Below are 27,747 nucleotides of genomic sequence, written 5' to 3'. Positions count from 1 at the left end.
TATTATGTAGATCCATCTCTAGGCCTTTGCTGTTCTTTGTAATGGTTTCCACATTCAAATTCTGCTCAGCTTATCTGTACGCTGCAGTAGTTGAGATCCCATGATATTTTCAAGTTGGCAGGATCAGCAAGGACTTGCATCGGGTTATACAGCAGTTGTCACAATACTGAAAGGAATACAATTTTTAATTATTTATTTTGAATTTGACTTCATCCCATCTAATTACTGTGGTATCACATTAGCAATCTAAGTAGATGTTGGAACTGATCTCAATCATATGCCACAGCCATAATATCAACCTATTTTTGTGATTGTGCTGTGGCATTTGCAGGCTTGACTGAATAGTGTTACAAACCTGCCTCCTTTATTAACATTCATGTGCCTGCTTGGTATTCATAATGGCTGTTTGTTCAGCAGCATGCACAATGTTTTTTAATTGGAAAATAAAAAAGGAAACAACTTAATAGTATGAGACATATAGATGTTGTAAAATTAAATGGTGCAATTCTACATTTAAACCTTTTTAAAGTTACATATACTGTAAGAAAAAGGTACACTACCCTTATCCTGAAGTGTTCATTCAATATATACATCACATTTTGGTTCAGTTTGCAAGCTGATTTAGAAATTTGGTAAAACCTGTATTGGTGGTCCAGGTGCTTGTGCTTGGCATTGTCTGGTCAGGTGCAGAACCTGTACTGTGACCAAAATATTACCTTCATTCTAGTTTCACAATAACATAGAAACATAGAAAATAGGTGCAGGAATAGGCCATCCGGCCCTTCGAGCCTACACCACCATTCAATAAGATCATGGCTGATCATTCCTTCAGTACCCCTTTCCTGCTTTCTCTCCATACCCCTTGATCCCTTTAGCGGCAAGGGCCATATCTAACTCCCTCTTGAATATATCCAATGAACTGACATCAACAACTCTCTGCAGTAGGGAATTCCATAGGTTAACAACTCTCTGAGTGAAGAAGTTCCTCCTCATCTCAGTCCTAAATGGCTCACCCCTTATCCTTAGACTGTGTCCCCTGGTTCTGGACTTCCCCAACATCGGGAACATTCTTTCTGCATCTAACCTATCCAGTCACGTCAGAATTTTATATGTTTCTATGAGATCCCCTCTCATCCTTCTAAACTCCAGTGAATACAGGTGCAGTCGATCCAGTCTCTCCTCATATGTCAGTCCTGCCATCCCAGGAATCAGTCTGGTGAACCTCCGCTGCACTCCCTCAATAGCAAGAACGTCCTTCCTCAGATTAAGGGACCAAAACTGAACACAATATTCCAGGTGGGGCCTCACCAAGGCCCTGTACAACTGCAGTAAGACTTCCCTGCTCCTATACTCAAATCCCCTTGCTATGAAGGCCAACATACCATTTGCCTTCTTCACCGCCTGCTGTAACGACATGCCAACTTTCAGTGACTGATGAATCATGACACCCAGGTCTCGCTGCACCTCCCCTTTTCCTAATCTGCCGCCATTCAGATAATATTCTGCCTTTGTGTTTTTTCCCCCAAAGTGGATAACCTCACATTTATCCACATTATACTGCATCTGCCATGTATTTGCCCACTCGCCTAACCTGTCCAAAGCACCCTGCAGCCTCTTAACGTCCTCCTCACAGCTCACACCACCACCCAGTTTAGTGTCATCTGCAAACTTGGATATATAACACTCAATTCCATCATCCAGATCATTAATATATATTGTAAAGAGCTGGGGTCCCAGCACTGAGCCCTGCGGCACTCCACTAGTCACTGCCTGCCATTCTGAAAAGGACCCGTCAATCCCGACTCTCTGCTTCCTGTCTGCCAACCAGTTTTCTATCCACATCAGTACATGACCCCCAATACCATGTGCTTTGATTTTGAACATCAATCTCTTGTGTGGGACCTTGTCAAAAGCCTTTTGAAAGTCCAAATACACCACATCCACTGGTTCTCCCCTGTCCACTCTACTAGTTACATCCTCAAAAAATTCCAGAAGATTTGTCAAGCATGATTTCTCCTTCATAAATCCATGCTGACTTGGACCGATCCTGTCACTGCTTTCCAAATGTGCTGCTATTTCATCCTTAATGATTGATTCCAACTAATTAGCAATCTTGTTGTGCGAGGTCCCTTGGGGAAGAGTGACCATAATATGATAGAAATCTTTATTAGGATGGAAAATGACACAGTTAATTCGGAAACTAGGCTCCTGAACTTAAGGAAAGGTAACTTTGATGGTATGAGGCGTGAATTGGCTAGATTAGACTGGCAAATGATACTTAAAGGGTTGACGGTGGATAGGCAATGGCAAACCTTTAAAGATCATATGGACGAACTTCAACAATAATACATCCCTGTCTGGAGTAAAAATAAAACGGGGAAGATGGCTCAACCATGGCTAACACTGGAAATTAAGGATAGTGTTAAATCCAAGGAAGAGGCATACAAATTGGCCAGAAAAAATAGAAAGCCGGAGGACTGGGTGAAATTTAATAAACAGCAGAGGAGGACAAAGGGTTTAATTAGGAGGGGGAAAATAGAGTACGAGAGGAAGCTTGCCGGAAACATAACAAATGACTGCAAAAGCTTCTATAGATATGTGAAGAGAAAAAGATTAGTGAAGTCAAACGTGGTCCCTTGCAGTCGGATTCGGGTGAATTTATAATTGGGAACAAAGAAATGGCAGACCAAATGAATAAGTACTTTGGGAACCAATGCATGGTGACAGAATCAAAAGACAGAAAGTGGAGGGCAGAGAAACCCAAGGCAAAAAACAAAAAGGGCAACTGTACAGCAAAATTCTAAAAGAGTCAAAGTGTAATAAAAAGGCAAGCATGAAAGCTTGGTGCCTCAATGCGAGGAGTATTCGGAACCCAGGAGAGGGCTCTGAGCTAGTTAGAGTGGGTGAGAGCTCAGATGAACAGGACCCCAAGAAAGAATGCAAAAGGCAGGAGGCAACAGAGCAGAGTAGCACGAGGGTAAGTGTAAACCACAAGATGATAGGAAGGGACAATATGTATGAATATAAAGGGGCTGCAGGAGGGGTCAAAACTAAAAATCATGGTTTAAAAACTAGTATTAAAACACTCGACCTAAACGCACACAGCATTCGAAATAAAGTAAATGAGTTGACGGCACAAATCATTACAAATGGGTATGATTTGGTGGCCATTACAGAAACGTGGTTGCAGAGTGGCCAAGACTGGGAATTAAACATACAGGGGTATCTGACAATTCGGAAAGATAGACAAGAAGGGAAAGGAGGTGGGGTAGCTCTGTTAATAAAGGATGATATCAGGGCAGTTGTGAGAGACGATATTGGCTCTAATGAACAAAATGTTGAATCATTGTGGGTGGAGATTAGAGATAGTAAGGGGGAAAAGTCACTGGTGGGCGTAGTTTCTAGGCCCCCAAATAATAACTTCACGATGGGACGGACAATAATCAAGGGAATAATGGAGGCATGTGAAAAAGGAACGGCAGTAATCATGGGGGATTTTAACCTACATATCGATTGGTCAAATCAAATCGCACGGGGTAGACTTGAGGAGGAATTCATAGAATGCATACGGGATTGTTTCTTAGAACAGTATGTTACAGAACCTACAAGGGAGCAAGCTATCTTAGATCTGGTCCTGTGTAATGAGACAGGAATAATAAACAATCTCCGAGAAAAAGATCCTCTCGGAATGAGTGATCACAGTATGGTTGAATTTGTAAAACAGATTGAGGGTGAGGAAGTAGTGTCACGGGAATGTGGGAAGGGAGGATCTTGAAATAATCACTATCACTAGGGGGTTAGTGCTGGACAGGCTAATGAGACTCAAGGTAGGCAAGTCCCCTGGTCCTGATGAAATGCATCCCAGGGTATTAAAAGAGATGGCGGAAGTTATAGCAGATGCTTTCGTTATAATCTACCAAAATTCTCTGGACTCTGGTGAGGTACCAGCGGATTGGAAAGCAGCTAATGTAACGCCTCTGTTTAAAAAATGGGGCAGACAAAAGGCAGGTAACTATAGGCCGGTTAGTTTTACATCTGTAGTGGGGAAAATGCTTGAAGCTATCATTAAGGAAGAAATAGCGGGACATCTAGATAGGAACAGTGCAATCAAGCAGATGCAACATGGATTCATGAAGGGGAAATCATGTTTAACTAATTTACTGGAATTCTTTGAGGATATAACGAGTATGGTGGATAGAGGTGTACCGATGGATGTGGTGTATTTAGATTTCCAAAAGGCATTTGATAAGGTGCCACACAAAAGGTTACTGCAGAAGATAAAGGTACGCGGAGTCAGAGGAAATGTATGAGCATGGATAGAGAATTGGCTGGCGAACAGAAAGTAGAGAGTCGGGATAAATGGGTCCTTTTCGGGTTGGAAATCGGTGGTTAGTGGTGTGCCACAGGGATCGGTGCTGGGAGCACAACTGTTTACAATATACATAGATGACCTGGAAGAGGGGACAGAGTGTAGTGTAACAAAATTTGCAGATGACACAAAGATTAGTGGGAAAGCGGGTTGTGTAGAGGACACAGAGAGGCTGCAAAGAGATTTAGATCGGTTAAGCGAATGGGCTAAGGTTTGGCAGATGGAATACAATGTCGGAAAGTGTGAGGTCATCCACCTTGGAAAAAAAAACAGTAAAAGGGAATATTATTTGAATGGGGAGAAATTACAACATGCTGCGGTGCAGAGAGACCTGGGGGTCCTTGTGCATGAATCCCAAAAAGTTAGTTTGCAGGTGCAGCAAGTAATCAGGAAGGCAAATGGAATGTTGGCCTTCATTGCGAGAGGGATGGAGTACAAAAGCAGGGAGGTCCTGTTGCAACTGTACAGGGTATTGGTGAGGCCGCACCTGGAGTACTGCGTGCAGTTTTGGTCACCTTACTTAAGGAAGGATATACTAGCTTTGGAGGGGGTACAGAGATGATTCACTCGGCTGATTCCGGAGATGAGGGGGTTACCTTATGATGATAGATTGAGTAGACTGGATCTTTACTCGTTGGAGTTCAGAAGGATGAGGGGGGATCTTACAGAAACATTTAAAATAATGAAAGGGATAGACAAGATAGAGGCAGAGAGATTGTTTCCACTGGTTGGGGAGACTAGAACTAGGGGGCACAGCCTCAAAATACGGGGGAGCCAATTTAAAACCGAGTTGAGAAGGAATTTCTTCTCCCAGAGGATTGTGAATCTGTGGAATTATCTGCCCAAGGAAGCAGTTGAGGCTAGCTCATTGAATGTATTCAAATCACAGATTGATAGATTTTTAACCAATAAGGGAATTAAGGGTTATGGGGAGCGGGCGGTTAAGCGGAGCTGAGTCCACGGCCAGATCAGCCATGATCTTGTTGAATGGCGAAGCAGGCTCGAGGGGCTAGATGGCCTACTCCTGTTCCTAATTCTTATGTTCTTATGTTCTGTCTTCACAAAGGAAGACACAAATAACCTTCTCGATATACTAGGGGTCCGAAGGTCTAGTGAGAAGGAGGAACTGAAGGATATCCTTATTAGGTGGGAAATTGTGTTCGGGAAATTGACGTGATTGAAGGCCGATAAATCCCCAGGGCCTGATAGTCTGCATCCCAGAGTACTTAAGAAGTGGCCCTAGAAATAGTGGATGCATTGGTGATAACTTTCCCACTGTCTATCGACTCTGGATCAGTTCCAATGGACTGGAGGATTGCTAATGTAACCACTTTCCATTTCCTTTTCACACACCAGCCATTTTTTAATCTAGCATCACTGAGAAAGATTACTAATTTATCCAAATTGTAGGAAGTTTTGTTCCATGCTACCAGAAACTAGATTGAGATTATCCAAGCTTATTTCACATAAGTCCTAACAGTTCACTGAGAGCAGACACATTTGTTTCATCAGCCCAGATTGGGTTTGAACCGAACTTGAAAAAGTGAAAGTAGAGTGCATTGACTCATTGAGCTACCCACTCCTCCAGAAGTTACTTTTCAAAAATACACTATTATTTGTCTGTGCTGTGGTCAGCCTTGCCCTTACCCTTCTGACAGCCGCTGCTGATTCTCTGAAAGTAAAGCAGGAGCTCGCCAACTTCAGAAGTTGCAAAACAATAGTGGTTCCATCAAGGAGCCCTGCACTTTGAATTAAATGGCTCAGAATTTGCAGTTGGTATGACGGCATACTCTGACTACGCCATCATTTCGCCTTTGAAATTGATCGCAAGCCCCGAACTTGCGATCTGTCCATTTCCAAATAGAAAGATGACCCACTGTAACTTTCAAATCCTCATTGCTGGCGAAAAGTTGGGCTAATTGCCCACCAACTATACATCAATTATGCAGGAAAATTTTTAGGCTGATGCAAGCAGGCGCAGGAGCTTGTTTGCACAGCAGAAGGGGAAGGGGGATGAGATGATTGCAATTTCAGGGCAATAATAATTTAAAAGGAACTCGTAAAAGAACCTACCAGGCAGCTGCAAAGGCTCAGTTTGAGGAATGAGTTTGTTTTAATCTTTTTTTTTAATCTTGCAGAGTGAATCTTCACATCTCAAAATTGACTATCAACCAAAAAGCTGCATTGCTAATTTTAAAAACTCTTTTAACAATCTACTTTCATTGACAAAAGGGTTTCGTCAAAACAATTCTGAGATGAAAGGGTGTTGCGTTTGTGTCTTATTTATGTATATATTAAATAATTTTATTAAGTTTATTATGTCAAAATAGATTTCAACTTTTTGTCTGGTCATTTACATATATATCGAAATGTATTAATGTAAGCTTGCAAGACGGGCTTGATTCCAATTGACCCGTATCTTCCTTTAAAGCATATTAGTGAAACGAGGCTTTCCATGTTTCCTGATTGGCGAGTGAAAGGTGCACCGCCCCGCGTGACCCCAGGGATGCTTACGCACATCGGTGGGATCTGTGGGCCATTCCGCTGTGCACAACTCTGCAGCATTTCAAAGCAAGTTTTTGTTTGGGGCTTTGCACCAGGTTAGTGCGGATTTCGCTCGAAGGTCAGCGAGGTACTCTGTAGCTACGCTGCCGACTGCAATTTCAGGGCCATAGTTTTTAATATTTGTTTCCATTAGTATTTAAAAAAATATTAAAAGTGTAATTTTAAAATAATGTTCAAGATTATGTTATCTGGGAGTATTACTTCAAAGAATAATATAGAAAGATAGCAACATAGAAAAATAGGTGCAGGAGTAGGCCATTCGGCCCTTCGAGCCTGCACGGCCATTCAATAAGATCATGGCTGATCATTCCCTCAGTACCCCTTTCCTGCTTTCTCTCCATACCCCTTGATCCCCTTAGCCGTAAGGGCCATATCTAACTCCCTCTTGAATATATCCAATGAACTGGCATCAACAACTCTCTGTAGCAGGGAATTCCACAGGTTAACAACTCTCAGAGTGAAGAAGTTTCTCCTCATCTCAGTCCTAAATGGCCTATGCCTTATCCTAAGACTATGTCCCCTGGTTCTGGACTTCCCCAACATTGGGAACATTCTTCCCGCATCTAACCTGTCCAGTCCCGTCAGAATCTTATACGTTTCTATGAGATCCCCTCTCATCCTTCTAAACTCCAGTGAATAAAGGCCCAGTTGATCCAGTCTCTCCGCATATGACAGTCCAGCCATCCCTGGAATCAGTCTGGTGAACCTTCGCTGCACTCCCTCAATAGCAAGAACATCCTTCCTCAGATTAGGAGACCAAAACTGAACACAATATTCCAGATGAGGCCTCACTAAGGCCCTGTACAACTGCAGTAAGACCTTCCTGCTCCTGTACTCAAATCCCCTTGCTATGAAGGCCAACATACCATTTGCCTTTTTCTCCGCCTGCTGTACTTGAATGCCCACTTTCAGTGACTGATGTACCATGACACCCATGTCTCGTTGCACCTCCTCTTTTCCTAATCTGCCACCATTCAGATAATATTCTGTCTCTGTGTTTTTGCCCCAAAAATGGATAACCTCACATTTATCCACATTATACTGCATCTGCCATGCATTTGCCCACTCACCTAACCTGTCCAAGTCACCCTGCAGCCTCTTAGCATCCTCCTCACAGCTCACACCGCCACCCAGTTTAGTGTCATCCACAAACTTGCCGATATTACATTCAATTCCTTCATCTAAATTGTTAATGTATATTGTAAAGAGCTGAGGTCCCAGCACTGAGCCCTGCAGCACTCCACTAGTCATTGCCTGCCATTCTGAAAAGAACCCGTTTATCCCGACTCTCTGCTTCCTGTCTGCCAACCAGTTCTCTATCCACATCAGGACATTACCCCCAATACCATGCGCTTTGATTTTGCACACCAATCTTTTGTGCGGGACCTTGTCAAAAGCCTTTTGAAAATCCAAATACACCACATCCACTGGTTCTCCCTTGTCCACTCTACCAGTTACATCCTCAAAAAATTCCAGAAGATTCGTCAAGCATGATTTCCCTTTCAGAAATCCATGCTGACTTGGTCCGATCCTGTCACTGCTTTCCAAATGCGCTGCTATTTCATCCTTAATGATTGATTCCAACATTTTCCCCACTACTGATGTCAGGCTAACCAGTCAATAATTACCTGTTTTCTCGCTCCCTCCTTTTTTTAAAAGTAGTGTTACACTCGCTACCCTCCAGTCCATATGAACTGATCCAGAGTCGATAGATTGTTGGAAAATGATCACCAATGCATCCACTATTTCTAGGGCCACTTCCTTAAGTACTCTGGGATGCAGACTATCAGGCTATGGGGATTTATCGGCCTTCAATCCCATCAATTTCCCTAACACAATTTCCCGCCTAATAAGGATATCCTTCAGTTCCTCTTTCTCACTAGACCCACTGTCCCCAAGTACATTCGGAAGTTTATTTGTGTCTTCCTTCGTGAAGACAGAACCAAAGTATTTGTTCAGTTGGTCTGCCATTTCTTTGTTCCCCATTATATATTCACCTGAATCCAACTGCAAGGGACCTACGTTTGTCTTCACTAATCTTTTTCTCTTCACATATTTATAGAAGCTTTTGCAGTCAGTTTTTATGTTCTCTGCAAGCTTCCTCTCGTACTCTATTTTCCCCCTCTTAATTAAACCCTGAGTCCTCCTCTGTTGAATTCTAAATTTCTCCCAGTCCTCGGGTTTGTTGCTTTTTCTGGCCAATTTATATGCCTCTTCCTTGGCTTTAACACTATCCATAATTTCCCTTGTTAGCCATGGTTGAGCCACCTTCCCCATTTTATTTTGACTTCAGACAGGGATGTACAATTGCTGAAGTTCATCCATGTGATCTTTAAATGTTTGCCATTGCTTATCCATTGTCAACCCTTTAAGTATCCTTTGCCAGTCTATTCTAGCCAATTCACGCCTCATACCGTCGAAGTTACCTTTCCTTAAGTTCAGGACCCAAGTTTCCAAATTAATTGTGTCATTTTCCATCTTAATAAAGATTTCTACCATATTATGGTCACTCTTCCCCAAGGGGCCTCGCACAATAAGATTGCTAATTAGTCCCTTCTCATTACACATCACCCAGTCTAGGTTGGCTAGCTCTCTAGTTGGTTCCTCGACATATTGGTCTAGAAAGCCATCCCGAATACACTCCAGGAAATTCTCCTCCACCGCATTGCTACCAGTTAGGTTAGCCCAATCAACATGTAGACTAAAATCGCCCATGATAACTGCTGTACCTTTATTGCACACATCCCTTATTTCTTGTTTGATGCTGTCCCCAACCTCACTACTACTGTTTGGTAGTCTGTACACAACTCCCACTAGCGTTTTCTGCCCTTTGGAATTCCGCAGCTCCACCCATGCCGATTCCACATCATCCAGGTTAATGTCCCTCCTTACTATTGCATTAATTTCCTCTTTAACCAGCAACGCCACCCCCCCCCCCCTCCTTTTTCTCTTTGCCTATCCTTCCTACCTCTGGAATACCTCTGGATGTTGAGTTCCCAGCCATGTCTCCGTGATGCCAATGACATAACTGCTGTCTTCGCAGTTAATTCGTCCACCTATTTCCGAATACTCCTCGCATTGAAGCACAGAGCCTTCAGACTTGTCTTTTTAACACACTTTGCCCCTTTAGAATTTTTCTGTAATGTGGCCCTTTTTGTTTTTTGCCTTGGGTTTCTCTGCCCTCCACTTTTACTATTCTCCTTTCTATCTTTTGCTTCTGCCTCCATTTTATTTCCCTCTGTCTTCCTGCATAGATTCCCATCCCCCTGCCATGTTAGTTTAACTCCTCCCCAACAGCACTAGCCAACACTCCCCCGAGGACATTGGTTCCGGTCCTGCCCAGGTGCAGACCGTCCCACCTTCTCCAGAACCAATTCCAATGTCCCAGGAATTTGAATCCCTCCCTCTTGCACCACTCCTCAAGCCACATATTCAGCTGAGCTATCCTGCGATTCCTACCTTTGAGGATGGAAATAGGAGAGTGGACAAGGGAGAACCAGTGGATGTGGTGTATTTGGACTTTCAAAAGGCTTTTGACAAGGTCCCGCACAAGAGATTGGTGTGCAAAATCAAAGCACATGGTATTGGGGGTAATGTACTGACGTGGATAGAGAACTGGTTGGCACACAGGGAGCAGAGAGTCGGGATAAACGGGTCCTTTTCAGAATGGCAGGCAGTGACTAGTGGAGTGCCGCAGGGCTCAGTGCTGGGACCCCAGCTCTTTACAATATACATTAACGATTTAGATGAAGGAATTCAGTGTTATGTCTCCAAGTTTGTGGATGACACTAAACTGGGTGGCGGTGTGAGCTGTGAGGAGGACGCTAAGAGGCTGCAGGGTGACTTGGACAGGTTAGGTGAGTGGGCAAATGCATGGCAGATGCAGTATAATGTGGATAAGTGTGAGGTTATCCATTTTGGGGGCAAAAACACGAAGGCAGAATATTATCTGAATGACGGCAGATTAGGAAAAGGGGAGGTGCAACGAGACCTAGGTGTCATGGGTCATCAGTCACTGAAAGTGGGCATGCAGATACAGCAGGCAGTGAAGAAGGCAAATGGTATGTTGACCTTTATAGCTAGGGGATTTGAGTATTGGAGCAGGGAGGTCTTACTGAAGTTGTAAAGGGCCTTAGTGAGGTCTCACCTGGAATATTGTGTTCAGTTTTTGTCTCCTAATCTGAGGAAGGACTTTCTTGCTATTGAGGGAGTGCAGCGAAGGTTCACCAGACTGATTCCAGGGATGGCTGGACTGTCATATGAGGAGAGACTGGATCAACTGGGCCTTTATTCACTGGAGTTTAGAAGGATGAGAGGGGATCTCATAGAAACGTATAAGATTCTGACTGGACTGGACAGGTTAGATGCGGGAAGAATGTTTCCGATGTTGGGGAAGTCCAGAACCAGGGGACACAGTCTTAGGATAAGCGGTAGGCCATTTAGGACTGAGATGAGGAGAAACTTCTTCACTCAGAGAGTTGTTAACCTGTGGAATTCCCTGCCACAAAGAGTTGTTGATGCCAGTTCATTGGATATATTTAAGAGGGAGTTTGATATGGCCCTTACGGCTAAGGGGATCAAGGGGTCTGGAGAGAAAGCAGGAAAGGGGTCCTGAGGGAATTATCAGCCATGATCTCATTGAATGGCGGTGCAGGCTCGAAGGGGCGAATGGCCTACTCCTGCACCTATTTTCTGTGTTTCTATGTTACTCTGACTCGCACGTGACACTGGTAACAATCCTGAGATTACTACTTTTGAGGTCCTACTTTTTAATTTGGCTCCTAGCTCTCTAATTGCGCCTCGTAGGACCTCATCCCGTTTTTTACTTATATCATTGGTACCTCTATGTGCCACGACAACTGGCTGTTCACCCTCCCTTATCAGAATGTCCTGCACCCGCTCCAAGACATCCTTGACCCTTGCACCAGGGAGACTCCTGGAGTCTCGGTTGAGGCCGCAGAAACGCCTGTCTATTCCCCTTACAATCGAATCCCCTATCACTATCGCTCTCCCACTCTTTTCCCTGCTCTCCTGTGCAGCAGAGCCACCCACGGTGCCATCAACTTGCCTGCTGCTGCTCTCCCCTGATGAGTCATGCCCCTCAACAGTTCCCAAAGCGGTGTATCTGTTTCTCAGGGGGATGACCGCAGGGGACCCCTGCACTACCTTCCTTGCACTGCTCTTCCTGTTGGTCACCCATCCCCTATCTGGCTATGTACCCTTTACCTGCGGTGAGACCAACTCACTAAACGTGCTATTCACGTCATTCTCAGCATCGTAGATGCTCCAGAGTGAATCCACCCGCAGCTCGAGTGCCACAATGCGGTCCGTCAGGAGCTGGAGGCAGATAAACTTCCCGCACATGTAGTCGTCAGGGACACCGGAAGTGTCCCTGACTTCCCACATAGTACAGGAGGAGCATAAAACGTGGCCGAGCTATCCTGCCATGACTTAACCCTTAGATAAACTTAATTTGGCAACAACAATGCTAAAGGTTACTTACTGATAGAGAAAAGAAAAAAGAAAAGCTACTTACCAATCACCAGCCGATCACTTACCCCCTTGGTTGTGACGTCACCTTTCGATTTCCACTACTTTTTTGCCTTCTCACCCTGCTGCAGCTGCACCAGCATGCCTTTCGCTGAACTCACCACGCTGCCTCACCGACGCTGCTCGATCTCCTGCTGTTATTAATTATACAGAGAAATAATGGATATCTGGGAGTAATAACAAGGCAACAATCTCATCAGATGGCACCATAAAATGTGAGAAAGAAGCTTGAGCAGTTTACAGCAATTATCAGAGCACCAGGGAAAAGATAATAGTCTTGAAATCGAGACATCAGTTTTCTTTTTATAATTTATTAAGATTGTGATCTGTTTTTGTACAGCAATGGATGCCAGTAGAGAAGCTGGAACAATATCACTCACCACAAAGATTCCTATTGATGGTTATCGAAAGGTTATAATAGCGTAGTGGTTATGTTGCCGAACTAGTAATCCAATGAAACACGAGTTCAAGTATGGCAGTTTGAGAATTTTTCGAAAAAGTCTGCTATCAGTAGAAGTGATCATGACGTTGTCGGAAACCCAAGTAAACGACATTGCGTCGTTCTTAGCCGGCCTGGCCTATTTGTGACCCAAACCAACATGGTTGACTCTTAACTGCTCTGGCATTGCCAAGCAAGCCAGCCACTTAGTTGTGTCAAAGCACGACAAAGAATAACACCACCATGTGCACTGCAGCGGTTCAAGAAGGTGGCCTACCACCACCTGGATGGGTGAATACTTAGGAATTTTGCTATATTATCTTGCTATATAAATTTTATTCAAGAAATAAAACTGTAACTGTAGAATCCTTTTCTTTGACCATCTGACCCATGTGGAAACCCATCTTCCTGCTTAATAGTCTCCAAACCAAGTATTGAGAATTTAAAAAAAATTCATTCAGGAAAAGTGGGCATTGCCCTTGGTGGTGGTGAGCTTCCTTCTTGGACCACTGCAGTCCATGAGGTGAAGGTACTCCCACAGTGACTTTGTCACAGTGGTTTGGTACAACGGAGGGCAGTTAAGAGTCAACCACATTGCTGTGGGTCTGGAGTCACATGTAGTCCACATGAAAGGGAAATCATGTTTGACAAACTTGCTGGAGTTGTTTGAGGATGTAACGAGCAGGGTGGTTAAGGGGGAACCAGTGGATGTGTTGTATTTGGATTTCCAGAAGGCATTTGATAAAGTGCCACATAAAAGGTTATTGCACAAGATAAGAGCTCATGGGGTTGGTGGTAATATATTAGCATGGCTAGATGATTGGCTAACTAACAGAAAACAGAGAGTCGGGATAAATGGGTCATTTTCAGCTTGGCAAACTGTAACTAGTGGGGTGTCACAGGGATAAATGCTGGGTCCTCAACTATTTACGATCTATATTAATGACTTGGATGAAAGGACTGAGTGTCATGTATCCAAATCTGCTGATGATACAAAGATAGATGGTAAAGCAAATTGTGAGGAGGATACAAATAATCTGTAAAGGAATATAGATAGGCTAAGTGATTGGGCAAACAACAGGCAGATGGAGTATAATGTGTGAAAATGTGAGATTATCCACTATGGTAGAAAAAATAAAAAAGCAAACTATTATTTAATTGGGGCGAGATTACAAAATTCTGCGGTACGGAGGGATCTGGGGGTCCTTGTACATGAAACACAAAAAGTTAGCATGCAGGTACAGCAAGTAATTAGGAAGGCAAATAGAATGTTGGCCTTTATTGCAAGGGGGATGGAGTATAAAAGTAGGGAGGTCCTGCTACAACTGTGAGACCACAGCTGGAGTACAGTGTACAATTTTGGTCTCCTTATTTAAGGAGGGATACACTTGCATTGGAGGCAGTTCAGAGAAGGTTGACGAGGTTGATTCCTGAAATGAAGGGGTTGTCTTAAGAAGAAAGATTGAGCAGGTTGGGCCTATACTCATTGGAGTTTAGAAGCATGAGAGGTGATCTTATTGAAACATATAAGATTCTGAGAGGATGTTTCCCCTTGTGGATGAATCTAGAACTGGGGGCATTGTTTCAGAATAAGGGGTCGCCCATTTAAAACAGAAATGAGGAAAAATTTCTTCTCTCAGAGGATCATGAATTCTCTATTCCAGAGAGCTGTGGAGGCTGGGTAATTGAATATATTTAAGCTGGATATAGACAGATTTTTGAACAATAAAGGAGTCAAGGGTTATGGGGAGCGGGCGGGGAAATGGAGTTGAGGCCAAGATCAGATTAGCCATGGTCTTATTGAATGGCAGAGCAGGCCCAAGGGGACGAATGGCCTACTCCTGCTCCTATTTCTTTTATCTTTTGATCGGCCAGTTTATGACAATTCAGTCGTTTCATTACTGATACTCGCTGTTCTTTACCTGAATTAACATTCCTCAGTGGGATTTGAACTCACGTCTCAGGATTGTTGATCCAGGCCTCTAGTCCAGGAACATAACCATTATGCTACTGTTCCCAGTATTCAGAATACAGTTCAAGTTGATGCTTAACCCCCCCCTTAGCTAGGTCCAGAGAACTGTCAGAAATAAGAAATACTAACCAAGGTCTTCCAATTGGGGGACACCTCCAGCAGCAAGTGATTTCTACCTTTTCTCTCCCTCCACCCCAGAATAGCCCAGAATACCAGCTATATTTCCAGTCGTCAGCTCGTCTGTATACTGGAGGTGGAGCTTTCCATCTTCTGCAGGGGAGGCCTGGCAAAATTAAAGTGGGAATCGGCAGCAGTAGGTCACAGAATCCAGCTGGTGCATGGCAGTGCTGGCAGTAAAAGGTTAAAAAAATAATAAATCACTGTACTCTTCTGGGGCCTGTGTATGGTGATGCTTGGAGAGCAATAGCGCAGGCCTTCATGACTAGCAACATTTTCTTCATTCAAGATGTCATCCAACTAGACAGGCATGTCAGAGATTATAATTGCCAGATTTTAATTAGCACAATGAGGGGCAAGGCTCCAATGAGATTTTACACTCTTTTTCATTTCCCAACACCTGAATCGTAACAGGAGACAGCTTTTCTAATGTTGCAGTTGCTGAAGGTTCTTCTTGCATTGTTACCAACACATTAATCTGTCATTAGTCCACAGTTATGCTAAAACACCGTTGAAGCTGTCAGCAGGATATTAATTGGAAATGCCTGCTGACACTGAGATGTATGAGTTATTTGTTTGTGGTCTAAGACACTCCAGGATGCAAGGATTAACTCTTTTCGTTTTCTCAGAATGCTGGTTGTTTATTCTAACAAATGTGTGTAGGATACCATTAGTTTTCCATTGGTACCTGAAAATTGCATTTGGGGTTCTCTGTCAAATTATAGTTATGTGGATAGACTGGAGAAGCTGGGTTTGTTCTCCTTCGAGCAGAGAAGGTTAAGTGACGATTTGAAAGAGGTGTTCAAAATCATGAACAGTTTTGATAGAGTAAATAAGGAGCAACTGTTTCCAGTAGCAGAAGGGTCGGAAACCAGAGGAGACAGGTTTAAGGTTATTGGCAAAAGAGCCAGAGGCGATATGAGGGGGAAGAAAACGCAGCAAGTTATGATGATCTGGAATGCACTGCTTGAAAGGGCACTGGAAGTAGATTCAATAGTAACTTTTAAAAGGGAGTTGGATAAATATTCGAAGGAGAAATAATTACAGGGTATGGGGAAGGAGCAGCGGAGTGGGACTAATTAGAAAGCTGTCAAAGAACCAGCACAGCCACGATTGGCCGAATGGCCTCCTCCTATGCTGTACGGTTCTCTGTATTTTTTAGGATCCCGATTCGTTTGCCTTAATGAGATACCCGCCTAAAACAGGCGAACACTCAGGCTGCCTATTTCCAGAACTGGTCAGAAATGGCGGCGGGTGCATCGGGAGTGGGAACCGGCTGATAAATTTAGCGCATGGATTTTTCAAGCACTGCAGCCCCGTTCCCACCCGGCAGAGGCCCCATGCACTCATTCTATCCTTGTCTTTGTCAAAGTTACAAAGCCCAGTTGTCTGTTTGTAATCAACATATTATCTGAGGTCATGCTCTCTCCTGTAATGATTCTCTTAACATGATTATAATCTGATTGCTCAAATATTTATATAACAAGATGCACAAGAAAAGAGATTGGTAAGTTAATTCTAGCATTGATTTACTTTTTTATTTTCTTCGAAACTGTTATGTATGCAATCCGATGTAACCAGCATTCTACCGCCACCAGAGGACATATCTGTTGGAGTCCCAAGGGATCCCAGCAGTATTCAATCACATTACTTTATTCTGGACATAACAACAGGCGACGAGATAACGAATCATCACGCGAAAATGCAGAGAACTGTGTTGGTATCCTGGAGAAATTCTCAGAAGAGGACGGATTGGGAGGCCTTCATGGAGCGACTCGACCAATATTTCGTGGCCAACGAGCTGGAAGGGAGTGTGAACGCTGCCAAACGAAGGGCGATCCTCCTCACCACCTGCGGGGCAACAATCTATGGCCTCATGAAGAATCTTCTTACTCCGGTGAAACCAACAGCCAAATCGTATGAAGAACTGTGTACACTGGTCCGGGAGCACCTAAATCCGAAGGAGAGCGTTCTGATGGCAAGGTATCGATTTTACACATGTCGCCACTTCCTGGTCTGAAAGCCAGGAAGTGGTGAGCTACATCGCCGAACTAAGGCGCCTTGCAGGACATTGCGAATTTGATGGATTCCTGGAGCAAATGCTGAGAGACTTTTTTGTGCTTGACATTGGCCATGAGGTTATCCTTCGCAAACTATTGACTGTTGAAACACTGAACCTGAGCAAAGCCATAACGATAGCCCAGGTATTTATGTCCACCAGCGATAACACCAAACAAATTTTGCAGTATAAAGATGTTTCGGCAAGTACTGTCCAAAAAGTAACGTCGTTTTCAGGCAGGAATGCATATGGCAGAACTTACACGCCTGCAGCTGCGCGACCTCAGATGACCCAGAGTCCGCCATCAAGCGTTAATGCGAGGCAGTTTAACACCTCGTTGGTGCTGCGGAGGTGATCATCGAGCCCATCAATGCCGCTTCAAACACTATGCGTGCAAAGGCTGTGGAACAATGGGACACCTCCAGCGAATGTGCAGACGAGCTGCAAACCCTGAAAACCACCACTTTGCCGAGGAAGACCGATCCATGGCAGATCAAGCTGAACTAGAGACTCAAACCGAGGAGGCAGAAGTGTACGGGGTACACAGTTTCACCACGAAATGTTCACCAATCATGTTAAAAGTTGAACTGAACGGAACTCCAATATCCATGGAATTGGACACGGGTGCGAGTCAGTCCATCATGAGCAAAGAGACCTTCGACAGGCTGTGGTGCAACAAGGCAACACAGGCCGAAGCTTAGCCCTATTCACACCAAGCTGAGAACTTACACTAAAGAGCTCATCCTTGTAATTGGCAGCACAGCAGTAAAAGTCTCCTGTGATGTAGCAGTGCACAAACTACCACTATGGGTAGTACCAGGAGATGGCCCCACACTGTTCGGCAGAAGCTGGCTGGGAAAAATGCCCTGGAACTGGGACGACATCCGAGCGCTTTCGTCCATCGACGATGCCTCATGTGCCCAGGTTCTGAAGTTTCCGTCGTCGTTTGAGCCAGGCATCGGAAGTTTCTCGGGGGCAAAGGTGCAGATCCACTTGATTCCCGGTACGCAACCCATCCACCACAAGGCACATATATGATGCGAGAGAAAGTGGAGATCGAGCTAGACAGGTTGCAACGAGAGGGCATCATCACGCCGGGGGAGTTCAACAAGTGGGCCAGTCCGATTGTTCCGGTTCTCAATGGCGATATCACGGTCAGAATTTGTGCGGACTATAAAGTAACGATTAACCATTTAATGGGCCAGTACCCGCTACCCAGAGGATCTATTTGCGACGCTGGCAGGAGGAAAGAGGTTCACCAAGTTGGACCTGACCTCGGCCTACATGACGCAGGAGCTGGCGGAATCTTCGAAAGGCCTCAGCTGCATCAACACGCACAAAGGTCTGTTCATCTACAATGGATGCCCGTTTGGGATTCGATCGGCCGTGGCTATTTTTCAAAGGAACATGGAGAGCCTGCTAAAGTCGGTTCCGCGCACCGTGGTTTTCCAGGACGACATACTGGTCACAGGTTGGGACACCATCGAACACTTGCAGAACCTGGAAGAGGTTCTAAGTCGGCTAGATCGTGTGGGACTCAGGTTGAAACGCTCGAAGTGTGTTTTCCTGGCACCAGAGCTCGCGTTCTTAAGGAGAAGAATCGCGGCAGATGACATCAGACCCACCGACGCTAAGACGGAGGCCATCAAGAACGCACCAAGACCACAGAACGTGACAGAGCTGTGGTCATTCCTGAGACTCCTCAATTATTTTGGTAATTTCTTACCTGGGTTAAGCACCTTGCTCGTACCTCTACACTGCAAGGGAGATGACTGGGTATGGGGGAAATCACAAGAGACAGCTTTTGAGAAAGCCCGAAATCTGCTATGTTCCAACAAACGGCTTGTCCTGTATGATCCTTGTAACCGTTTAGTGCTAGCTTGCGATGCGTCTTCATACGAGGACCAGTGTGTGTTACAATAAACAAATGAATCGGGAACATTGCAACCAGTCGCTTATGTGTCCAGGAGCTTGTCCAAGGCCAAAAGGGCCGACAGCATGATTGAAAAAGAAGCTCTGGCATGCGTTTACGGGGTAAAAAAAATGCATCAGTATCTGTTTGGGCTTAAGTTCAAGTTAGAAACTGATCATAAGCCGCTCATATCGCTATTCTCAGAGAGCAAGGGTATTAATACCAATGCCTCTGCTCGCATCCAAAGATGGCCGCTCACGCTGTCTGCATATAACTATGTAATTCGCCACAGGCCAGGCACAGAGAACTGCGCTGATGCCCTCAGTCAGGTACCATTGCCCACCACCGGGGTGGAAATGGCACAGCCTGCAGACTTGCTCTTGGTGGTGGATGCATTTGAAAACGAAAAGTCACCCGTTACGGCCCGCCAGATCAGGACCTGGACCAACCAGGATCCTTTACTGTCCCTTGTAAAAAACTGTGTCCTCCATGGGAGCTGGTCCAGCATCCCAGCGGAGATGCATGAAGAGATCAAGCCGTTCCAGCGGCACAAAGACAAAATGTCCATACAGGTGGACTGTCTTTTGTGGGGTAATCGCGTGGTTTTGCCCAAGAAAGGCAGGGAAACATTCATACACGACCTACACAGTACCCACCCAGACATAGCAATGATGAAAGCTATAGCCAGATCCCATGTGTGGTGGCCCGGCATCGACTCAGATTTGGAGTCTTGTGTGCGCCAATGCAACACTTGCTCTCAACTGAGCAATGCACCCAGGAAGGCACCGCTAAGTTTGTAGTCATGGCCCTCCAAACCGTGGTCTAGGATCCACATTGACTTTGCTGGCCCGTTTCTAGGCAAAATGTTTTTGGTTGTTGTGGGTGCTTATTCAAAGTGGATTGAGTGTGTAATAATGTCTGTAAGCACGTCCACGTCGAAAACCTACGAGCCATGTTTGCCACGCACGGCCTGCCTGATGTCCTTGTCAGCGACAACGGGCCATGCTTCACCAGCACTGAATTCAAGGAATTCATGACCCGCACTGGGATCAAGCACGTCACATCTGCCCCGTTCAAGCCCGCATCAACGGCCAGATAGAACCGACAGTCTAAACCATCAAGCAAAGCTTGAAACATGTGTCGGAATGCTCCCTGCAGACCCACCTGTTCAGAGTGCTGCTCAGCTACCGCACCAGACTCCACTCGCTCATTGGGGTTTCTCCAGCCGAGCTGCTCATGAAAAGGGCGCTCAAAACAAGGCTCTCCCTTGTCCACCCTGATCTCCATGATCACGTCGAGGACAGGCGGCATCAACAAAGCATGTACCATGATCGCGCAAATTTGTCACGCGATATTGAAGTCAATGACCCTGTATTTGTACTCAACTATGGACATGGTCCCAAATAGCTTGCTGGCACTGTCATAGCCAAAGAAGGGAGTAGGGTATTTCAGGTCAAACTTGAAAATGAACTAACTTGCAGAAAGCATTTGGACCAAACCAAACTCCGATTCACAGACAGCCACGAGCAACCTGAAGAAGACACCACCAACTTCGACCCTCCGACACACACACAAGTGGCAACCGACATCACGGTTGATCACGAAGCTGAACTCATCATCCCTAGCAGCACAGCAAGGCCAGCTGCGCAGCAGCCCAGCCAAGAACCAACCAACTCACCTGCACCTGCATTTGTATCGAGACGATCGACTAGGGAGCGAAAAGCCCCAGATCGTTTCACCCTGTAAATAAGTGTACTATTGACTTTGGGAGGGAGTGATGTTATGTATGCAACCCGATGTAATCAGCATTCTACCGCCACCAGAGGGCATACCTCTTGGAGTCCCAAAGGATCCCAGCATCCCTTGGGAGCACTGTATATAAGCAGGCCTCCCATGCTGTATCAACACTCTCGAGTCAGAATAAAGAGAGTAAGGTCACACTTATTCACGTCTACAGTACTCAATCACATTACTTTATTCTGGACATAACAGAAATATTCTTGTTTTCTGGTAATCCTGGACTCAAAATTCTTTCTTTTTTGTCATTAATTTATTTTGCCACTTTTCTCTCCTTCCTAAAGGTGCCCTCTGATACCTAACCCCAGCTGGCTGTTCAACTTAGTCAGGCATCACACCTATTCTTATTCTATGAGCGCACACATGCACTTTCAACAGGGGTCACTGGATATTGGTCACAGCTGGAAACCCTGGCCAATTTTTCTCAACCTAACCCAGAGATGCTGAGGCCAGTTGTAGCACCTTGTTGCTCTCGCTGAGGTCAGCGAACTCACACAGACTAGTAATTCAACCCAAGATCATCTTGTCTGCATGCCTCAGCTACTGGTAAAATAACATGTTGAGCCATTGAGAGAATCTTAAAACTCGCTCTTTTAACAAAAACTGTCTGTTTGTCTTCGAGTACTGTGTGCAGTTCTGGGCACAACACCTTAGAATGGATATATTGGCCTTGGAAGGAGAGCAGTGCAGATTCACCAGAATGTTACCAGGGCAACAAGGGTTAAATTATGAGGCAAGATTATGTAAACTAGACTTATATTCCTTGGAATATAGAAGGTTAAGGGGTGATTTGATTGAGGTTTTTAGAATTTTGAAAGGAATTAATCGGGTAGATAGAGATAAACTTTTTCTGCTGGTGGGGGTGTCGAGGAGAAGGGGACATAACCAAAGCAAAGCCATTCAGGAGAGAAGTTAGGAAACACTTCTTCACACAAAGGTTGGTAAAAATGTGGAACACTCTCACAAAAAGCAGTCAATGCTAACTCAATTAATAATTTTAATTGTGAAATCGCTAGATTTTTCCTAACCAAGGGTATGCAGGGATATGGAGCCAAGGCTGGTAGATGGAGTTAGAATGCAGATCAGTCATGATCTCATTAAATGGTGGAACAGGCTTGATTGGCTGAATCGCCTGCTAATTGACAACCCACTAAAACTAAATTGCATTCCTGAAAGCGCACATTTAAATCCCACATATTCATACGTTTGTATTAACATATTGTCAATTGCAGAGAAAATGGGGATTCTCCAATTCCCAATATGCCATTGAGTAACAGCTGTAAAAGTAGTAAACCTCATACCACGTTGAACCATTGTTACGCAGCTGTGCGTGACCTGTGTGTATGTTGTCCGTTTGTTACATGAATAGCTGGGACATTTAACTAATCATAGGATCCTAGAATGATACAGCACAGAATGGCCTTCATAGCGAGGGGATTTGAGTATAGGAGCAGGGAGGTCTTGCTGCAGCTGTACAGGGCCCTTGGTGAGGCCTCACCTGGAATATTGTGTTCAGTTTTGGTCTCCTAATCTGAGGAAGGACGTTCTTGCTATTGAGGGAGTGCAGCAAAAGTTCACCAGACTGATTCCTGGGATGGCAGGACTGACATATGAGGAGAGACTGAATCGACTGGGCCTGTATTCACTGGAGTTTAGAAGAATGAGAGGGGACATCATAGAAACAGATAACATTCTGACGGGATGGACAGGTTAGATGGAGGAAGAATGTTCCCGATGTTGATGGAGTCCAAAACCAGGGATCACAGTCTAAGGATAAGGGGTAAGCCATTTAGGACCGAGATGAGGAGAAACTTCTTCGCTCAAAGAGTTGTTAACCTGTGGAATTCTCTTCCGCAGAGTTGTTGATGCCAGTTCGTTAGATATATTCAAGAGGGAGTTGGATATGGCCCTTACGGCTAAAGGGATCAAGGGGTATGGAGAGAAAGCAGGAAAGGGGTACTGAGGTAAATGATCAGCCATGATCTTATTGAATGGTGGTGCAGGCTCGAAGGGCCGAATGGCCTACTCCTGCACCTATTTTCTATGTTTCTATGAAGGTATTCATTCCATTGTGCCTGTGCCAGCTCTTCAAAAGAGCTAATAACTAGCAATTTTATATTCATCCTTCCATTTATCCCATATAATTCTTTTACAAAACAGTCTGCAGCATAATTGTACTTTACCTTGAACTCCACTCAGCCACTTGAACACTAAGCAGATTTTCAATTTTACTTATAGCCAAAGGTGCAAGACTGGCTGGCACCAGCTAGTTTTTAATTTTAGTTGCAACCAAGGTCTCAAAGTTAGTAATGTGTACTTTTTCATCCTTTCTTGGCATTTCAGTCTAAAACAGTTATTAAACTTCCCTTCATGAGTTGTCACATCACTCACAAATCGATAATGTATTAATGATCTTATGGCTGCATATGCTTCCATTATAAATTCCTACGTTGTATTTTAGATTGGAAAATGTTTACCTTAGCTTGTCATATTTAATTGTACCCTCCTGCTTGGGGAAGTGTTGCAGAACCACCACTGGTGGGAGGGTATAATTAGAACGGGACAAATTCTCGTGGACAGATACCATTATAAATGCAGACATAAGAATTTATAATGCAAATGTAAAATAAGCACAGAAGCGTGATTTTTAAAATGGAAACTAAATTGAGACACAATAAAGTGTGATAAAGAAGTCTTTGTTCCATCATCATCATCATCATAGGCAGTCTCTCAGTTACATGGGAAATTGTATACATCAAGCAGTGTGTTTCCTAATGCCTGTCTGCATTAAAATGTCTGGCAATCCATTGAATGATTATCCACTGGTGTATCTGCCTATTTTAATTTTAACATTTACAATTTGGAGGTGCCAGATAATGGCGCCATTTAGCCTTGTCGAGATAGATTCTCCTCAGTCATGGATCGCCCAGGTAAAAGTCAAAATGAAGTCCTTTAGAACAGGCTTGGTATGCTCAAATTGGCAAAAGCTAAAGATTTTTGATCTTTTGTTGATTAGAATTCTCTCAATGCTTTTGATTTATTTTCATTACAATGTATTTGTTTTATTATTCTAGAATGTGAATCATGTATGCTTTTATTTTATTTCTTTTGTTCTACTTTTTACTTTATTTACCTCCATTGTCACTAGGTTACAGTACGGCCTGGACACGGCCAATCGGTTGGCTGATGAGCACGATCTGATAGCAGTCTATGTGAGCCGGCTGCAGAATGGCACACGGTTAGTGTTTGTTGAGTTCCACATAGAGAAATACTGGGGAAATAAGTCTCTGAAATGTTTTAAACACAATCTGTGCAGTCCTCTTGGAATGACTGGAATACCACATTTGGAGCGAGAATTGTGGGGGGCGGGGGGGAATACCATCTGAGTTTCCTTGTGTCTTGAGAGTTCTGGGCCTATTGCAATCCTGATTAAGAAGCCATGGTGTGCTAGTACCATTGGTATAGACTTCATATGACACAGAAAATTATGGTTCAGTCTTAACGACTTATTCTTTTCTGTATTAATTTTTGTAGATAAACAGGTTGCAATGAGACAACTTTAATCAGGACAAAAGTCTCTCTAAGTTGAGGCTGGTAGTTCCTGGGAATACAAGGTCTTGCTTTTTGATCGTGCTTCTCCAGAACATGGTCAGTCAGTAGCAATAGCTTATTGATCAGTTTTATAGGGTTCAGAGCCCTGAAATTGTCCAGCGCCCAGCAAGATGTATGAAAATCATTCTTGTTTCATACTTAGGACTCTCAAACTGTCACACCGTACAATATAACATCTAGGCTTTTTAGGGAGCTGTTGCATTGGGTGTATTTTTGAGTCTGATTAATTGGCACTTAATCTTTCTAGGCATCAATACATGGGCATTAGCGCTTGTTCTAATTAGGCATTCGATCTTCTTGCCGAGCATGCAATCCAGTGCGGAGAATAATAATGGATGTGTTATAGAAGGGATCTCTGACCTGTTTGATTATATAATTTATCAGCCATTTTTGGAGCTTGGTGTTGATAAGAATGTACGGGTGCGTCCAGTTTATATGATGCTCAGTCCTTCAGACATAAGGCAGATAGTAAGAGCAAAGTAACTCTAAAGCCCGTGCCAGTTTTCTTTAATAACATTTTTACCCATGATTAACTGTCTTGTTTTTTTTGTCAATCTAGTTGATGTTTTCCATTTTTGAATTCAAACAGCTTGTAGAGGCAACACACTAATTGCATGTTGACAAGTGTTAAGAGTTAGAAGTTTCTTCTCCCTGTGTGAGAGCCAGAAGTGGTGCTGGATCTTTGTTGCACTTGTTACTCTAGAGCAGTAGTGAAGTGAGGTTCATTAAATGCCATTTTACAGGGTTACATTGGTTTGTGGAAAGTGGCATTTTGGTTTCCTGTAATAACATGGGCAGCACTGCACATGCACGGGAGAACAGATGATTAAATTTGTGCAGACTGTTTCATGCAGCTGTACATGTTTTACTTCGACATACCAGTGCAAATGTACCAGCCAATGGGGGAGAGAGAGAGTTGGACTTCTGATGGTAAGGAGGTCATTTTGACTTTTTGTTTGTATTCGTTCCTGGGATGTTGGCGTCACTGGCAAGGCCAGCATTATTTGCCCGTCCCTCATTGCCCTTGAAAAGGTGGCGGTGAGACATTGCAGTCCGTGTGGTGTGGTGAGACACTCACCACAGAATATCCAGCTGTGGCTGGTCCAGTTATGTTTCAGATCAATGGTGAGCCCCAGGATGTTGGTGGTGGGAGATTCGGTGATGGTAAGAATGTTAAGGGGCGGTGGTTAGAATTTTGCTTGTTGGAGAGAATCATTGCCTGGCACTTGTGTGACACAACTTCATGACGACTGTTACTTTCTGGCTCCAGCTGTTGGGATAGAGCGAGTACACTGATACTTCAGTGTCAGACTATATTAAAGATGAACTAAGCTGATTGGACTGTGATGTACATGCTCGATACTAAGATTCTAATTGATGCTGCTACAGTGTATGAGCCCCACTGCAGCAAACAGCAAATCAATTAGAAACTTGAATTGCGTAGCCAACATAGTAGAATATAAATCAGAGGAAGTAGGAATCAAGCTTGAGCGTTCTGCTCACAACACTGATTCCCCAGTATCAGAGATCTGCCGGTACGAGGAAAGAGTGAAAAAATGTTGGCTTTTCATCCAAGAAAGGGTGATCTTACAGAGGCCAAAAGGTGCTTATGGGAATGGAAAGAATAAACCTGGAATATTACTTTAAATTGATTTGCAGAGGTAAAACAAAGGAACATAGGTTCAAAGTAATAAATGATAATTTTAGGGCTAATGGGTCCAAATTTCCCCATGAGTTGCACAGATTTTTTTGATGTAACTTGATTTTTCTGGTGTATCTTTTAATTTGCAAATATGGCCATTTAATTTGCGCCAGTGTAAGTGAGTTAATTAGGTTTTTTGTTAGATCAGTTTTTTTTCAAAATGGGGGCATTCCCAGCCACTTACACCATTTATGCCAATTTGGCCGGAAAAGGTTGTACTAAACTAACTTAGGGCAGCGTATGTGTCCACTTTTGTCCGCACAGAAAGACCTTACTTACAGTTAAGAAATCGGTGCAAGTAACTACATTTAAAGCACCACCAAGCACCAAACAAAGCACAAAAAGCAATAAGCAATTAATTAACAAATAAAATAGAAGGAACCCTGCACCTAAAGCACCAAGACCAAAGTAATAAGCAATCAATAAATAAAAAATAAAAAAATAAAAGGAACCCTGCACCTAAACAGCATTTTAAGCACAACCAAGCACCAAACAAAGCACAAGCAGTAATAACCATTCAATAAAAACTCAAGAACTGAAGTAAATAACTAAATTAACAAATAAAGAGCTGAAGTAAATCCTACCTTCGGCCTGGGATAGGGGAGGGAGAATGCGGCTGCCGCCCACCGACTTTCAACCCTTTTCGGGCGGGAATTTTTTTCCCTTTTTGCCCATTTTCCCTTTTTCCCTTTTTGCCCACTGACATCTTCAAAGAACTTCACACATAAATTATTTGTAATACAACCGAACTGCATGTTGCTGGTTATTTATTGATACACAGGATGGGATGTAGGTTAAGCACATAGCTGTCACTGCATATGTGCTTCTTTAACGTGACAAGACCGGCATCCAACCAAATGAACGCAAAGCCAGCCCAGCATGGCAAGCGACGTCGCTACATGACAAGCTGTACTCGATTCAAACCACTACACTGCAGCCAAAAATGACCAACCTCCCCCCCCTCTCTCTCGCCCCGATCAAAACTCAGTTGCACCAACCTGTTTCTTGCAGCCCTCAGCAGCCAGCCTGTGCAGAAGGCCATTCAGCCTGGGATAAGGGCTGGACGCGTTCTGCAGGCATCATCAGTACAATCATGGGACGGAGCTACTGCGCATGCGCGACCGCTCTGCTGCGCAGCTGCCGGCACTATTTTCGGTGCGGGGCTGTAGCTCCGCCCCCCATTCCACGAGGAGCGCCGCGCCAGGACCCGGGACACACAGCAGAGCGGCCAGAATCGTGAGTAAGTTCTTTGGCGCCGTTTTCAGTGCACAAAGTCGAGAGTGTGCCGAAAAAAGGAATTGGGAAGTTTGGGCCCATAATTAGCAAATTCTTGTGCACACAAAGTGCAATTAACGTGTGGAATAGGTTTCAAGATAGATTAGTGGAGGCAATAGATCCTGGAATCGTTTCAGAAACTGCAGTAAGGAGACTTGGAGATCTTTCTGCATTGATGAATTTAGATGGGCCAGATAGCCTCCTTCATCGGTAATGATCTTGTGATCTTGTGTTTCAGGTTATATGGAGCATTCCTCATGTTCTGATCCACCACCATTCCCCCAGTCACATCCCATCACGTTCCATAGCATTTCCATC

At 44.1% G+C, this 27,747-nt stretch overlaps 1 protein-coding gene across 1 annotated transcript in view; it reads left to right on the top strand.

The window, feature by feature from the left end:
* Positions 1–27,747, top strand: part of LOC139267193 (dystrobrevin beta-like) — an 843,282-nt gene that overhangs the window by 619,629 nt on the left and 195,906 nt on the right. Inside the window, exon 13 of the mRNA XM_070885122.1 lies at positions 23,989–24,078. Coding sequence (XP_070741223.1) covers positions 23,989–24,078 — 90 coding nt within the window. The remainder of the gene's footprint in view (positions 1–23,988; positions 24,079–27,747) is intronic.

The sequence above is a fragment of the Pristiophorus japonicus genome, chromosome 7, assembly GCF_044704955.1.
Source record: "Pristiophorus japonicus isolate sPriJap1 chromosome 7, sPriJap1.hap1, whole genome shotgun sequence".
NCBI classification, from domain to species: Eukaryota; Metazoa; Chordata; class Chondrichthyes; family Pristiophoridae; genus Pristiophorus; species Pristiophorus japonicus.
The sequence above is the reverse complement of the archived record's forward strand: the minus strand, read 5'-3'. Positions and strand labels throughout refer to the sequence as shown.